At 28.6% G+C, this 14,317-nt stretch overlaps 2 protein-coding genes across 2 annotated transcripts; both read left to right on the top strand.

The window, feature by feature from the left end:
• Nucleotides 1–8,972: 8,972 nt before the first annotated feature.
• Nucleotides 8,973–10,541, top strand: LOC124496815 (uncharacterized). Its single transcript, XM_075732966.1, has 2 exons — nucleotides 8,973–9,505; nucleotides 9,629–10,541. Exons 1-2 carry the CDS (start codon nucleotides 9,261–9,263, stop codon nucleotides 10,527–10,529), a joined length of 1,146 nt encoding a protein of 381 aa, XP_075589081.1. The 5' UTR covers nucleotides 8,973–9,260; the 3' UTR covers nucleotides 10,530–10,541.
• Nucleotides 10,542–10,840: 299 nt separating this feature from the next.
• Nucleotides 10,841–13,013, top strand: LOC142597707 (uncharacterized). Its single transcript, XM_075732968.1, has 2 exons — nucleotides 10,841–11,620; nucleotides 11,835–13,013. Exon 1 carries the CDS (start codon nucleotides 10,841–10,843, stop codon nucleotides 11,570–11,572), a length of 732 nt encoding a protein of 243 aa, XP_075589083.1. The 3' UTR covers nucleotides 11,573–11,620; nucleotides 11,835–13,013.
• Nucleotides 13,014–14,317: the final 1,304 nt, after the last annotated feature.

The following is a 14,317-nucleotide window of genomic DNA, read 5'->3' on the forward strand; positions in this document are numbered from 1 at the left end:
TTTTATTTTTTTTTCACTGAATCAGTAATAAATAATATAATGAAAAACAAAACAAAAAAAATTTCGCTTCATGATGAAATTATAATTTTATAAATGCCGGGATAATCATTTTGGTTTTTTTTTTTGATCTAGATCACAAAACTAAACCAAAAAAAAAAAATTTTTCTTTTCCATCCATAATCCACGATAATACAATACCGGATTGTCGAATAGACACAAGTGAAACAATCGAAACGAAAGAAAAAAAAACAGGTGAGCCTCTATAGAAGAAGAAAAAAAAACAAGTTTGAAATGAAAATGAAAATGTAGACAAAACACACACACACATACATACATACCAAACGACGCCAACATGTATCGCCAGCGAATGAAAAAAAAATAAAGTGAAAGAATTATGTGATCTATGAAAATTAAAATTTCTTGCTCACCACCATAATGATGATGATGGTGATGATGATATTATATGACCAAACGACGATGATATTCGAGTAAATTGTTGTTGTTGTAGTTGTTGTTGTTGAACATCATTCTTCCGGATCATAATCCGTTTTGTTATGTTGTTTAATCATAATAATAATCGGAAGATCGGGAGATCGACATCATTTCGGAAACAAACAAACAAACAAATAAACATCACTATGTAATATATATTAAAATGGCCAAGAAAGAATGATAATAAAATAATTTTGTTTTTTTTGTTGTTGTTGTTGTTTGTCAGAAAAATCATCACCATCATCGTCATCATCATCATCACGAGACACAACAATATTTTTGACCATCGACAATGGCCAAACAAACAACGTTAACATATAAACAAAGATATTGTGATGATTACCGCTCCCAGTGAGAATGAGAAATCCCCTAATCCGTTTTTCTTTTATATTCCGTTGTTGTTGTTGTCGTCGTCATCTGTTATTCATATGGATGAACTTTTTATTTATCAAAATGATCATCATTTTGGTCAATAAAAAAAATCGAGGTTTTTTTCCCTCACCAAAAACGTTTCGTTATCGTTTCCTTGAAATGATGGTTTTTTTTCTTGTCTATAAGGATAGATCACATTTGATGGCGATTGTTGACATGGATCAATTCCAGCAGCAAAAGGAGTATCGACTTTTCTACTATCATCAGCCATATTAAACATCTTCAGTTTTCAATTGAGATAATCGTATTGATTGAAAAAGATTGTTTTCAATAAACGATCTCTAGTATATTCAATACCAAGATATTTACAAGAATTGACCACAAGTTGTATGTTTAATTCAGAACAAAACTCAACGTAAATACGCGGTGATCGAAAGAGTTCATTTGAACTGCAACACAGATTATTTTCATCGCACATTGTTGCTGTAATTTCACAGATTAATAAATCTTCAATCATATGGTTGATCATCAGGAATGATTTTTTCATCAAGTGCTGATTTCCAATTCGAATAAATTTTGATTGAAACACAAATATTTTGATGAAATTTGTTCACCGTCATAGTAATATTCTTTCCATTCAAAGAGAATTTCGTGCGTTGAGATTAACGGCAATTCATTTAGAGAATGACAATAGAATGACAAGAATAGAGATTACCAGTCTCCACGTTACTTTTTTTTATGTGTAGTACTTTTTTTCTCTTGGGAGATTTCATTTTGTATTTCGTTATTATTGTTGTTGTTGTTATTGATTTCCATTTTCATCATTGTCTCCAGTTTTGGTGATTCTCAGTATAGACATCATTGTTATCGACATATCGATATTCATCAATTATCAATTGAACAGAACATAAATAGTATGTTTCAATGTATATACAGATGTTTCTTGAATAGTCATTTATGATGATGAATGATTTAAATATAAAATCAAAAAAAATAAAATGAAAATTGATATGATTACTTGATTGTCAACAATTTTTTCTGTGTCCAAAAAGAAAGAAAAAGAAAATGAAAACATTTTTTTTTCAATATTTACGAATTAAAATACTACCTTAGACATAAAAAAAAATCATTCGATCGAAAATTGACAAATTATACACACACATATATAAACACACAAATTGACCAGATAAGTATAAGTAGCCACAATCATTGTTATTAAGTCTTGCTTTTTTCGAATCAAAAAAAAATAATGAAATGAAATTGAATGAAATTACATCAAATCAAATCAAATAAATGATAATAACACATAGATTTATCGATTTGAAAATTTTATTGAATGAATTGATAATTTTGTATAGTGTGTGTATAGTGTGTGTGTAAATTGGCCCGAACAAGGAAAAAATAACCTATTCATTCATTCAAAATTTTGTGACTATAAAATTTTTTTTTTTTTTTGACCACTGAGCATAACATTCGATCAAACGAAATCCGAATAAATCATTGTGGTTATCCAGTTTTGTATCCATGTGCAGCAATAATTTACAAGCACGATTCATCCATGACATTTGAATATTGAAAAAGAAAATGAAAATAAAGATCTTTACCAGCAAAAAAAAAAGATGTTATCATCGATGATCGAACGTCATTTATGAATTAATCAAACATTCATAAAAATGATGATGAGTGATATATTCAAATTGGAAACATTTATATCATCAAACAATCATCATAAGATTTAATTTGTCGATAACAAAAATTATGTGGAAAATAGATAATATCCCCATATATCATTGATTGTTGTTGTTGTTGTTGTTGTTCGTTGTCTAAATGTGTGATGATGATTAATAATCAAGGAACATGAATTTTGTTTTGTTTTGTTTTTGATGATGATAATCATATATTTCCTATGGATTAAACAATTATAACCATCATCATCATCATCATAACAATAATGATTACAAAATAATGATGATGATGGAACAACGCGTGCCATTTTTGTTAATAAATGTTTCATGTTCATTGATAATTGTTCTGAATAAATGTTTTTTTCATGCAATATTGTATACAAAAAAACATCAAATAAACAATTTGATGAGTTAATGAGTATTTCAAAGATGATGTTACTGATCTGTCGTTCATTCATTCATTCATGATGATGATGATGCGGATGTATACTATTGTTTTTTTTTTCATTTGTTTTTCATTAATTTTCATCATCATCATCATCGTTATCGTTATTATCACCATAATCATAATCATCACCATCAATGGTTAATCATCATGTATAAATTCAAATATTTCAATTCCGTTTCCGTTTTTTTTTGTAATTTTATTAATTATTCAATTGAAAAGAGTAAAAAAAAAATTATTGAAACATTTAAAAATGTACAGATGTGTTTGTGTATGTAACAATTTAAGATTGTGTCAAAGAAAAAGATTTCAATCTTTTCTTGTGGTTATTTGTTTTGTCGCAATTTATTTGGGCGAATTTTTTTTTCTTTCCAACCTGAAAAGCAATTCAACAAACAATGTCTTTAGATGGATATCGTACAATGAAAAATGGGCATCACCAACAATAACAACAACAACAACGACAATCGATCATCATGGAAATGATTATTCCTTGGATTGTTGTCGTTGTTGTTGTTGTTGTTGTTGCTGGTGGTGGTGGCGGTGGTTAAATATTCACCCAATTTTCACCCAATTGTTTCACTTAACTGACAATATGGATTGTAGAAATAATTTTTGGCAACATTCGATCAAAGATAACGATGGATGAACAAAAACAAATAAAACAAATATATATGGATATATACTCTACTCTAGTTATCAACAAAAAAAAAAAAAAAAAAATCTAAACGCCCTGCTAAACAAAACAAAACAAAAAGCAATTTAGTTTCATCAATGAATTCGACGAATTTTGTATTTTATTTTTTTTTCTTATGAAATTTTTTTCTCGTATACCAAAAAAAAAAAAAAAAAAAACACAATTGATGTGATCACATATCGAAATTGTCGTTTGTTTTTCATCTATTTTTTTTCTTCTTCTTGACTGAATTGTTTTCCATTTACCATGGAAGCAATTTTCCTTCACAACAAGTGTGTGTGTGTGCAATTGCTTTTTTGGTTTCATTTTTTTCTAGGTTAATTTTACCATTTACGTTGTTTTTTTTCCAGTTTGTCTTTCACATCATAAATGTGGAATTTTTTTTTTGTTATTTTAAGGTTGAAAAAAAATCGTAAAATTTTTGACCAAAAAATTTTTTTTTTTTTGATCATTTTATGATCATTTGATGATGATGATGATGTTTTTTTTTTTTTTTTTGATTAATTTGTTCAAAATGCACACACACACACACAATTGATGTGAATTGTTTTTTTTTGTTTGTTTGTTTATGATGTGAATCAGTTGCAAACAAGCACCGCGGTAACGAAAAACAAAAAAAACCGGACAGCGCAATTTTTTTTTCATTGTTTCGTTCTGATTATATTTTTTTTTACAATCAAAAATTTTCTTTTTCTTTTCTTTTTTTTTCAATGTTATTTTTTTCTATTGATCCGGTTATTCTCCAAAAAAAAAAATGTTGCCCACGCTAGATATATTTGTTGTTCATCACTCATCGTCATCATCGACGATTTTTTTTCTGATCGATAAAATTCATGGTGCTATAAATTCATGTGTTGTACATGTAGTGATTGAAATGTGAAACAAATTTTTTTTTTTTTTTGATTTGATTTACAAATCAATAAATGTGTGTGTGAAATGAAATCAAAAAGATTATCACGATCCATCAAATGTTGATGACAGACAGAGAGAGAGAGAGAGAGAGAGAGTTTATTTCAAGTAAATCGTTTATTTTTTTTTTTGCTGTTCGGGATCGTTCAGGAATTTGGATTGCAACAGAAAAAAAATGAGAGAGAAAAATATTTTGAATACCAAAAAAAAAACAATGGAAAGTCTTCTATGGTGATGATGATTTAAAGATGACCAAAAGGGAAAAATTTTTTTTGTTTTGTTTTTTTGCCAATTTTTTGATCCAACAAACAAACAAACAAACGAAAAGACAAAATATTCAATTTTGTAGGTAGTTCAAAAATTTTTTTTTTTTTTTTGCTCAAAATTTCCAAAATACATCATTTACATGCGTTTGTGTGTGTATGTGTTTGATAATGTCAATTTCTTATGCAACGACAATCAAATCGAATCATTCAAAGTCATCATCATCATCATCATCATCATCATCGATCTTTTGTCTTGTGAGAATGAAAACCAGTGGAGGAGCAAAAAAAAAAGTGGAAAGGGGGTGAAAACAAATTTTTTTTCTTCTACTTTTGATTTATAAATATAAAAAAATGAAAATGAAAAATTTTTTTACAATGAGATTGATTCACATACACACACACACACACACACAGAGGCTATTGAACACAGCAGGCAATATCCTAAAAAACATTTGAATTCATCAACTGACCAATATGGATCAAATTTTTTTTTTGTTTTTTTTTTTGATGAACACAATGGTAACGATAACATCAATAATAACAACAACAACAACAACAACAACAACAATGACAAAAAAAATACACACTACAAGGGGCGTGGATGAATATTGTCAGAGAAAGAGAAAAAAAGGGGTGGAGAAAGATTGAATTTGTTTGTAACACATGTGTCCGATATTTATGGTCCAATATTTAAGATGAATGAATGAACCAAAAAATTTTTTTTTGTTTCATTTTTTCATCTAATTTCATTGGACAATGCAAAAAAAAATTAAAAATAGCATCATCTTTGTTGTTGTTGTTGTCGTTGTTGTTGTTGTTGTTGTCGTTGTTGTTGTTGTTGTTGCATATTTACAATTTATATGTGGTCATTTTTATATTTGGATTGAAGAATGTTGTTGTGTTGGTGGTGGCTATATGTTTGCAAACATAGGCGTAGTAGTATACTATAGTGACAAACTTGTTTTATTTTGTTTTGTTTTCATCAATCGATTTGTTTTTTTTCTCCATTATTGATGAACATGAAAATCGATTACTATTGATTGTTATCATACACATACACACATGAAAATGATTTTTTTTTTGTTTGTTTCATGATATTCGATATTCGATATTGATCGTGATGAAAATTTTTTTTTTGTTTTTTTGTTTTTGTTATCGATCAATCAATCAATCATATATTGATGATTAAATCAATGATGAATACAAAACAAAAGAGAAAAAAAATGAAATTTATTCATTCATTTATTAATTCATTTCCGCTTGTTTGTCCACAAGTATTTTGGAATGAAAAAAATTTTTGTTTTTCTTTCATTTTAATTGAATTTTTTTTTAATTTTTCATTTTAATTATTCAACTCATCATGTGTGTGTGTGTGTGTTGACAATCATTTATCATCGATTCAAGTCGTAAAAAAATGCAATAAAAAAAACAAAACAAAAAAAAATTCATTCATCACATAAATAATCAACGAAATTGGTCATTTTAGTGTGGGTGTGTGTGTGTGAGTGTGTGGGTGTTTTGTTTCAAATTTTTTTTCCTGGATAATTGAATAATTTTCTCCATCCAATAATGCTCTATGTGTTGTTGATGATGATTATTTTTGGTTTTTTTTCGCTTTCGCTTACCAATAATGATGATTGTATGATTGTCCATTTATTTGATCAAATTGTATTGCAAAATTTATTTGTGGCCAACCGGGGTTTTCGGGAAAAAAAAAGTTTTAAAATTAAAACACGTTTGCCAATAGACATTTGACGTTTGTGTTAGTTGACATTTCAAATAAAATTCACCATAATGAATGAATACAATTGATGAGGACAAAAATCACTGCATTTTAATTGCTTCCACCCACATCGGGACCCGCCTCGGGTATGATAATGATTATGATGACCGAAAATGGATTGATGCTAAATGATGATGTTCAGGTTTGGTTTGTTTATATTTATTCATTTTTGTTTTTTTTTATTTTTATTTTGAAAATGGATTTTTTTCCCCAACAAAAAAATTCATCATCATTCTATTGTTGAGCGAATTTTTTTTTCTGTTTTGTTTTGTTTTCTGTCCCCATGATAGAAATCTTTTTTCCATCAATCCAGAATCATTTAGGTTTCGGACATTTTTCTTCTTTTGATCTTACATATGATATTCAAGGGTCATCATCATTATCATCATCATCGGATGAACAATAATCATGTTTTTTTTTCTTAATTTTGATCATAATCTTCAATTTTTGGTAAGTGTAATCCATTTTGTTCATCATCATCAACATCAACATTTTTTTTTACACTACTGGCATGAGAAAATGAATGTAAAAAAAAACAAATGACCACCACCACAAAAAAAAATTCAAAACATACACACACACACACACACAGACACAATCTTGAAATTATAAATGGCCATAAAGAAATAAAAAAAAAAATCTGCATATCACACCTGTTGTTGTTCATTGAATGGATCGGTGGATGTTACCACACCACCAGATTCATACATTGTGATTACATGTTGATGATGATGATGATAATTTCCATTTCAATCATTCATCTTGAATTTTTTTTTCTGACCATCTCTTTGCCTTCATCCATCAATTATATATCATGTATCACTATATATCATTTTTGAGTGATATACATGTAGTTGGAATGTCTCTAAAAATGAAACAAAAGAAAAATCTTGTCAAAAAAAAAAAATGGTCAGACACCAAAATAACCAAAAAAAAAAAAAAAAAAACAATGTCTAGTCTAGATTCTAGACACAAACAAAAAAAAAAAAACATCAACCGGGTATTTATTTTTTTTATCCATGTAAAAAATGGTTTCCATTTTTTTCTGGTAGCTTCTAAAAATCTGAAATTTAATAAACAAAAATCTTTCTTTGTTTTCGTATGTTTCCACCACAGGAAAACTAATTTTTATTCAACCGAATTCAATCTGATTTGTCGTACAAATTATCAATTTTGCTGTTGTTTCACATATGGAATGTAACAAAAAAAAAAAAAAAAATCCAATCCGGACAACCAACAAACATTTGAACGGTTATTAGTTGTTGTTGTTGTTGTTGTTGGCTGTTTTGTTCTCATCATTTTTATTATAATAATCGCCATCATCATCATTATAATCATAATGTCTATGAGAATAACAACAACAACAACAACAGCAACATTTTATAATTTCATTTCAAGTTAATTCAACATATAAAGACACATGGAAAGATTTCTGTTGTTTTTTTTTCCACTCATTTGGATGATCCACCTATTTTACATGGATATTGTTGGATACACACACACACACACACAAATAAACACTCTCACTATCATTTTTTTTTTGTTCATCTGGTCAATCCTAACATCTTTTTCTTTCTTTTTTTCTCTCTTTTTTCATCCACTGAATAGCATCATCCACAGCCGTAGCAATTGAGTTAATTGTTAAAATGGCGCCCAACCAACCAAAAAAAAAAAACCATAGAAAAACAACAACAACATGATTAATTCAAGTAAACTCTTTAGATTTATATATAAAATGGACATTCACACACACAAACACAACACACAAAAACAACAATATGAATAAATACCATACCATATGTATAATAAAAATGGACATGGACACATTACAATAGCACATCATGTGAACAATCATTCAAATATTTAGAAGAGAAATTTTCATGAAAAAAATAGTTTAATCATCCAAAAAAAAAAACATCACTTGTTACAACCCGAATACACATATAACCGAAGAAAATAAAAAGAAGAAGTTTACATAATAACCGTTTGTCTATTTCTATTGGCAGTATTATTTGGCGGGTTTTATATCATCATCATCATCATCACTCTCAATTTTCATTCTACAATGAAAATAAATTATCAATGAACAATTTATCTTTGGACAATTCCCGTTGTAGATATATAATAACCAGGTAAACGAGAGCCAGGTTAGAGAGAAAGAGAGAGAGAGAATCTTGGCTCTTCTTCGCAAATTAAAAAAAAAAAAAATTTTCTTCTTCATCATTCTCAAATAACAATCATATATGGGTATTTAAACGAAAGTCAAATAATTTTCAGTAGATTTTTCATCATTTCATTTGTTTCGTTCCTGTGTGTGTGTGTGTGTGTGTGTGTGTATGTGTTGATTGTGTGTTCTGTGTCCATGTCACCATCAACAACAACAACAACAACCAAAAGTGTCCGTTGACATCATGTCAACGGTATTGGTGATTTTTTTATTGAAATAAAAACCCCAGTTAATATCAACAACATACCGATATTTTTTTTTTTTTTGAAGAAAAAAATTTCTTTCATTTTTTTTTTTTTTTGTTGTTCAATTCAGTGTTTGTGTTTGTGCCATTCTCTTTTGAATTTAATCAACAACAAAAAGCTATAAAAAAAAATCGAAAAAATGTTGGCCAATAATAATAGGATTCATAATAGTAGCCGTAAAGCTGCAATTTTTTTGATCACAATATTCATCATACAATTATTATTACAACATCAAGTACAACAAACATATGCAATGAAAAAAATGATCATGAAAATGTTGAGTAAAGATAAAATGAAAACATTAATGTTAATGTATGCATTGGCTAAGAAAAAAATGAAACCAAAATTCGGTATATTGCCAATACCGATTCCAATTCCATTTGAGTGAGTATTTTTTTTTTGTTTCATTTTTATTTTTTTGAATTGTGTTAAAAAATAATTTATTTACATAATAAAAAAAAACTAAACAATCATCATCATAATTAATATTCATGAACAATAAAATAGATTCAAAATCCGTGAAGAATATGATTATCCTAAATATGAATATGGTTATCCATCATATCCAACATCTGATTATAGCTATGGGGGTTCGTATCAAGGTAGCAATGATGCCTACGACATTGATGATTATGGTGGTGGCGATGATTCTTATGGAATGCATGGTTTAGATTACAGCGCTGCCGGTAGTGGTGGTGGTGGTGGATATACTGATTCTGAATACATGACCGGCAGTATTAGTTCAAAACCAGTTACATCAAGCGGATACGTCACTGGCCAGCTTAACAAAGTCACTTTTGATGATAATTATGGCGGCGGTGGTGGAGATAATTATGGAAGCGGTGGATCTGGTGGTGGCGGATACAGCAGCAGTGGAAGTACAGCATACGGAATGCCTTACAGTGGTGATAACGGTAGTGGTGGTGGTGGATATATAGATTCAGGGGGTTATAATGGTGATTCTGGGGGCGGTGGTAATGGTGGTGGTGGTGGTGGAAATAATTATGATATGAGTAGTGGCGAAGATTATTCAAACGGTGGAAATTATGGAGGTGGTGGTAGTAGTGGTGTAGGAGGAGGATATATGAACGATTATGCTGCATCCGCCGGTACAAATGAATATTTCACAACAGGATCAAATCATTATGCAGCTTCAGCACCATCATCATTACGATCATATCGTAATAATTACAGTGGAAACAATAATAATAATCATAATAATCCGGATTCTGGTCCAAGAGCCATATTTGTCACAATTGGATCAGATAGTTCACAACAACCTTCCTCAGCATCATCATCATCGACAGCACATCAACATGATCATCATTATCATCATTCTTCAAGTATTAATCATGATCGTTATACAACAACACCATATCGAGAATCAAATAATTTTGAAACCAATTAGTTCTTCAAGAAATCAATATCCAAGCTCAACATCATCATCATCATCACCATCATCATTTAAAACAAATGAATATAGCATTGATAATTCTCTGCCATCATCTTCTCCACATCATCATCATCATCATCATAATGATTATCCATCTCATAATCATTATCATATGAATCATAATCATAATCATCAGCCAGAACAATCACATTATCAATCGGAATCATTTGGTAAAAATTATATATCATCAAATGAAATGAAATCAATGAATTATGATTATGGTCATCAACCTTCATCACATACTCATCATCATCATATGAATCATTATGATAATAATCTTGACCGCCATTATCATCCTCATCATCATCATTATGTACATGATGATATCTATAATAATGGAAATGGAAATAATTTCGGTATCGGCCAGCAGCAGTAGTAGTAGTAGTAGTAGTAATTCTGATGGTATCATTGAAATGAATAAACCATTATTGCAAAATTCTTATGCTGAATCTCATCATCAATCATATTCATCACCATCATTATCATCATCATCATCATATCATCAGGAAAGCGATTATTCACCAACATCATCATCAACATCATATATTGATGATCCATATGTATCATCAGCAACATCAAATCAGAATAGTGCCACTAAAGTTGATGATAATAATCGTAATAATGGTAATACAGAATTTAGGATAGCTATTATTGCTGCAACTGATAGTGATGATAAATTAACATCAGAATCATCGAAAATTAAAGCCATTATTGAACCATTAATTCCATCGGCATCATCAACATCTATAAAAACAAAAACATTAAAATCATCATCATCATCATCATCAATATCGTTACCATCATCAATAGCAAGAGCATTAGTCAATCATCAACATCAAAACAATAATAATTTACATCATCATCTTCATAGTAAAACATCAACGATACCAATTGGATCGATAACAATAACACCATCCAAGCCATTAACTATTGAAGATCGTTCATTATCGTCAACTTCCGGTAGTGATGTAAAATCAAAATCATTGACATTAATATAGTGATATATAATATATATAAACAAACAAACAAATTAGCCATTAACACCGGTAACGTAATAAACAGCATATATATATATATTATATTCATTCATTCATCCTTATTTTAATTTGTTTTTCGTTATTTTTTTTTGTTTCACTTTCAATTTTTCTTTCAATTTGGGTGTTGCTGTCTTGTTGTTGGATTCATTTCATTTCATCATTCGTTTGATCTACATTTCAATATAAACATACGCACATAAAAAAATACATTGATTTTACATAGTTATTTTTAACAAATATTCATTCATTCATTCGTTCATTCATTACTCCAAAAAAAACGATACATTCACAAATGACATGATTCTACACACACACACACACATACACACACATATTCGATGATTGATCATCATCATTCTATTCAATGTTTTCTTCTTTTCATTTCATTTCATATATATTTTTTCATTGTTTAATTGTTTAAATATTACAATCCTGATCTATATTTATGTGAATACTTCTTTCTTTTTTTTTTGTTGTTGTTGTCTCACCGCTAACACCGCCATCACCTCCACCATCATAACCAACACCAATACTACCATTATTATTATTATATAACTTACCTTTTTTTCCGGATTTCAATTTTTTGTTCTTTTGTCATTTTTTTTTCTTTTTACTTTATCGTCATTCAACACTGGACAAAATCATCATTACTCATTGAATTTTGAAATAGATTCGCATTTTTTTTCTCTTTCGTTCATCAACATCATCTAATCATATATCTAATCATTGAAAAAAAAAATAAAAAATAAAAAAATCCACAATATATACTCATCATCATCATCATTATTATCAATGCTTAATTGTTTTGTTGGTTATTATCAACTTTTCAGGTTTTTTTTCACACAAACAAACACACACACACAGTGAGAGAGAGAGAAACACACAGCATCACTGTTCTGAATTTTGTCCATTTCCGTTTTTCATTCACTCTTTTTCGCTCTCCAAAGATCATCAATCCATTTTTTTTTCTGGAAACAAAGCTTTACCAATAAATTATTCATCCAGTTACAAATAAAGACACATGAACTGTATAACATAAATACGAAAAACGATTGCAAATTTTTTTTTTATATATTTGGTGTTGATCAATTGATTGATTGAATGAAATGAATACCATCGATCTTTATCAAATTTCATCAATCGATTTGTCTTTTTTCTTTCTCATCATGTTCACATGTAATCATAATTGAATATTTTTTTTTTTGCCAAAATTCAAATTTGTTTGTTTGTTTTTTTTATGTTCCAACCATTCATAATATTGGACAGATTTGCTCATCCATTTATCATAAAATCGTTTCCGTTTATTTTTATTATTATTATTGTTTCACGTACACACACACGCCCACTTATACAGTTTTCCTACTTTTCCTACCTTTGTTAATTTATTATTCTTTTTCTCACAAATCGGCTACATTTTAATTGATTTATTGATTGAGTTTTTTTTTGACTATGTAAAGTATTTTTTTTCAATTTATTTGCAAAAAAAAAAGAAATAAATCAATTTTAATTGAATTTTGTTTTTGATCATTTTTTTTATTTTCGCGCCAAATAATAATTTTTATTTTCGCGCTTTTTCGGTTTTTAAAAAAAATAGATCTGACGGTGGCGGCGCTGCAAATCGTAATTTAAATTTAGAATAATCACTTGTTGCATATCCACCGCTGTTCATGTGTGACATTTATGTCCATTTTTTTACGGACTTTTGATGATCATCAATTTTGAATGAGTAAGAAAAAAAAAGAAAAAAGAAAGAAAGAAATTGTCATAATTGGTCACTATAACAATTTGACAAACATCATAATGATGATGATAGCTGACCACTGAACAAAGAAAAAGAATTGAATTCAAATTTAAAATTTAGAAAAAATGCGAATGTTTAAACTTAACAACAATTGACAATAATAACAACAACAACAGCAACAACAACAACGATAATAGACCAAAAAAAAAAAAAAAAAATCAACTGAATGGTCATTGTTGTTGTGGTCATTTTCTTTTGGTGGTTTATATAAACAGTAACCATAACTGGCATTACAGGTATTTTTTATTTATTTCTATATCATCAGTAGTGATACATTTACGTGAAATGAAATGAAAAATAGTTTCAAAAAAAAATCAAGCACAAATGATAATAAGATGTTATTATTTTCCGCTTTAATATCTATGATGATGATGATACTTCATGCTTGCACACACACACACACACAATGCTTGAATTGCAAAAAAAATTTACCAACATTGTGAATTTTTGACAACAAAAACGAGAAAACACACACACACACACAAACAGCCATTTTATTCAGCTGTGGGAGTAAAATAGATCCATGGATATCGAACAACAATTGAATATTGAATCTTATTCAATTGCCATTTACTGGTGTTTTTTTTTTTTTTTTTTTGATTTGTGTAATCAACAAACAAATCGAAAGTGTAAATAGCACATTTCATTCCATATTTTTTTTCCATCATCATCATCATCATCATCATATAATTGATTATCGTCATTATTTATTGATGCTTGAAGCATCATCCATTTGATGATGGACTAATTATATTACATTTATTTCATTCTTGTTTTTTTTCTTCACTATATATATAAAAAAAGATGATGATTATGACTGATTATGACCATAAATGATGCTTATGATGATGATGATGAAAGTTTCAGAAAAATAAATCAGGATATTGTTCGGTTTATAAATTACA

Source organism: Dermatophagoides farinae, chromosome 7, assembly GCF_024713945.1.
Source record: "Dermatophagoides farinae isolate YC_2012a chromosome 7, ASM2471394v1, whole genome shotgun sequence".
Taxonomy (NCBI): Eukaryota; Metazoa; Arthropoda; class Arachnida; order Sarcoptiformes; family Pyroglyphidae; genus Dermatophagoides; species Dermatophagoides farinae.